The 3537-nt window shown below is 40.5% G+C and overlaps 1 protein-coding gene across 1 annotated transcript in view; it reads left to right on the top strand.

Annotated features, from left to right (window-relative positions):
- Positions 1 to 2468: 2468 nt before the first annotated feature.
- zgc:101744 (Receptor expression-enhancing protein 6-like) overlaps positions 2469 to 3537 on the top strand; it is a 16541-nt gene continuing 15472 nt past the window's right edge. Inside the window, exons 1-2 of the mRNA XM_037695120.1 lie at positions 2469 to 2506; positions 2621 to 2753. Of these exons, the coding sequence (XP_037551048.1) occupies positions 2639 to 2753 (115 nt within the window). The 5' untranslated portion in view covers positions 2469 to 2506; positions 2621 to 2638. The remainder of the gene's footprint in view (positions 2507 to 2620; positions 2754 to 3537) is intronic.

Here is a 3537-nt window from a genome sequence, read left to right as displayed (position 1 = left end):
GGGTTGGCCCCGCTCCACAGCCGCGACATCGCGACTACTGAAAAATTTGCCTCAACTGAGCTCAATTTATAGGGTTTGCATCCAGACTCTCTGATGTCATCAATGACATCACAGGAAGCTTGTGTTTTTACAGGAAGAGTGAGCAAATACTTTAGGCAATGTAGTGTATTTATATACCAATATATATATATATATATAATGCCTGTCCCAATTTTTTGGGACAGGCATTTTGGGTTTTCATGAGCTGTATGCCATAATCATCAGTATTAAAACAATTAAAGACCTGAAATATTTCAGTTGGTGTGCAATGAATCTGAAATGTATGAAAGTTTCATTTTTTTCATTACAATATGGAAAATAATGACCTTTATCACAATATGCAAATTTTTTGAGAAGGACCTGTACACGCATTTGTATTGTTGTTTAGTTTTTGACTCAAGTGCGCTCCCTACATTATTCAAACAGTTGTATCTCAGTGACATATCATCTGATATGCACCAGATTTTTTGTGCATTATGTGTGAGCACTTGTAGACACATTCTAGACACTTTTTTTTTCGTTTAACATTTGACTCGAGTGCGGCCCCTACAATATTCCATTAGTTACATCTCAGTGATACATCATCCGGTCTGAACAAAATTTTTTGTGCTTGATCGGTGAACACCTACAGACACTTTGGTATTGTTGATTCATGACATTTCTTAAGGCCCACCCACTCAGAGAATAAACTGTCAGTTATTGAGTGACTCTTCCAGTTAGACCCTACGTAATTTATAAAAAGGAAACTAACTGTTTATTATGACACGACATGTGGAAAAGCATATATGAAGTGCTCGTCAAACGTTCTCAACAAAACAGGAAGTCACAATAACTCCTGTCTGGAATGTCAGATTTCACGTATACTTGTAAGACCTGTAGCTGTACTGGTACTGAAATGGACAGAAGGCCATGTCAAACATTCAGAAAATGCGCATCGTGGTATACGTGTGTGGGACTGGCATGACAGCGTTTGCGATGGCGACTGGGTGGAGGGGCTGAAGCTCCTGCGGTCACGGCATGGCCGGAGCGGTGCTTTGCTGGGAGGGCCTTAAATGGCATTCACACGTGCAGTTTCGAAGGAAATGCAAAGTCTCTAGTTGCTTTAGTAATTACTTTACTTTTTCAAACCAGTTAATCTCCAAATTGATTTGTGTTGTTCAATTTTGTTTATTATTGTTGGTGATTCTTATTTTGATTAATTATTTTAAAAGGCTAATTCAGTTTCCTCCTCACACGGTATAATATTGTGATAAGAATTAACTGTAATTACGAGTTCAGCTTCAGCCGTTGGGTTTGATAATTCAAGGATGAATACTAGTATTAAGTACTACTCATTCTCCCATCAACAGTACTCATCATAGTCCTCAGCTCCCTGGTGTATAACGTGAAGACTTTGCTGGCTACTTCAGAGATAAAATATTTAATAACAGTTCTGACATGTATCATTACGCACATGCTGAACATTTATCTTTATTGTCTGAACCTTGTGATGTGTACATAGTCTTGTTCCACCTCATGTACCACAAGTGATGAGAACGACAATAAACCTACGTGAAACGTGAATGTTGGGTACAGCACTTTTGACCTGGTTGATGCTGTAACAACAGAACTGAAGCCCTCCACATGTTTCTTAGACCCAGTCCCTACTTCTGTTATATACATATATATACAGTATACATAACTTTTTCAGTTCCGCAGTTGAAGACCTTTTTACCATTGCAAATTACTCTTTACGGTTTTGTTCCTTCACTTGGGAGCTTAAAACTGCCTTAGTAAGGCCTCTTCCAGTGAAAAGTAACATTATGTTTTAATGTCCAGCTGTTTCTGGACAATTTCTAAACCACCATTTCTAAGAAATGTTTTTGGAAAAACTTGTTTATATTCAGTTAAATTCGTTTTTCAACTCACACTGTAAATTAGAAATGTAAGAAATTAAAGGTGGGTTTTTAGGAGTCCATCACAGGACAAAGCCCTTTTAAAAGTTGATGACTTCAGAATAAACTGCCCCTTCATCTAAGAAGTCATAGTCTGATTTTAAAACTCTCCTGAAAACATCCTGATGCATTTTTAACCCATCCTGAGGACCTGACTTGTCCTCTGAACCTGGCTCTCTTCTTAAAACCTATGTTCATTAGCTCTTAACACTTTGTGAAGAGTTGATTATACTTCATTTTTATCAAGCGCATCAAAGTTGCCGGGAGTTGGAATGACCACGGAGCAGCACATATGGACTGTGTGCCGGAAGTTAGCTTGTATGCATGGCAAAAAAGTGACACTGAGCATGCGCATTAGTATCTGCAAAAAGATCAGTTAGAAGAAACCAGAAGAAACTAACCGTTTGATCTTGTCGGCTGCAGCAGGAAACGCTACTCCAAGGAGCTCTCTGATTGGTCAGCAGGCCGCGTTCAAGCTCCGCCCCCAGCGTCACAAACAGAGAGGAGACCGCGGCCAGTTGGGCAGTTTGTCGGTAAGGGTTTGTGGGTCAAATTAAAGGAGTACGGTTTGCAAAATAACCGTTTTTATGCTTTGAGGTCGTCGGCTGTCGGTACTTGTAACATTTATGTCGTATGTTCGGTGACAGGCTGAAGAAAACCTGAAAATGAGTCACCTGAAAGAGCGCTTCGTGACCCTGCTCCATGAAAAGAACTGTGTGACGGACCAGTTGGCAACGTTGGAGCAAAAATCCGGAGTGAAGAGAGAGTTTATCGTTTTGGGTATGACAACAGCTCCTAAACAAGAGAAGACTAAAACTAAAAGGGCAAATAAGTTGAGTTTTAGAGCGACGCTTCGTGGTAACTGTGGTTTCGTGTTGTGTCACTGCTGCCTGACTCGTTTTATTGCGCTGCTCATGCTGGAGAGCCAAAGTTCAGCCAGCTCAAACTTTGTTTCAAAACTATCCGTAATCCTTATAATCCCATTTGGGAATGCGGCTTTAAACGAACTGCTTCTAAACAACCTCCTAAACGCACCAGCAGCTGGTGTCAGGGTATTTTTATCTGTCCTCAAATAGCCCCTGCAGGGTGGAGAAAATAGAAGTGGATTCAAGTCTGGGCTGCTCATTTGGTTACACGCTGCTCCACCTGTTAGCTTTTGGGAGTTGTGTTTTGACAAAGCTCAGCTGAACCAATTTGCACACCAGAAGTCAATAAATGTAATTCATAATATAAATATAGGGGGAGTGGTGGTGCAGAGGTGAAGGTCGCCAGTTCGACCCCCCAGACCGACAACGTTAAAATATGAGTGGAAAAGGTGAAACACTCGCCTTCCTCCACCCTCATTTACCCCACCCTGGGCCCTTAACCCCCACCATCTGCTCCCAACTGGGTCTCTCTTGAAAATCAATCAACCTTTATTTATACAGGTAAATCCCATTGAGCCTCGAGGACTCATTTACAAGAGAGACCTGATTTCAACAAAGAAAGATGACAACAATGGACAACAGCAACAACAATAAGCAATTATAAAAACTCATACTACAGTTTTTTTTTTTTTTTTTTT

Source organism: Nematolebias whitei, chromosome 21, assembly GCF_014905685.2.
Source record: "Nematolebias whitei isolate Nwh7 chromosome 21, NemWhi1, whole genome shotgun sequence".
NCBI lineage: Eukaryota > Metazoa > Chordata > Actinopteri > Cyprinodontiformes > Rivulidae > Nematolebias > Nematolebias whitei.
This window is presented reverse-complemented; position numbering and strand designations above follow the sequence as displayed.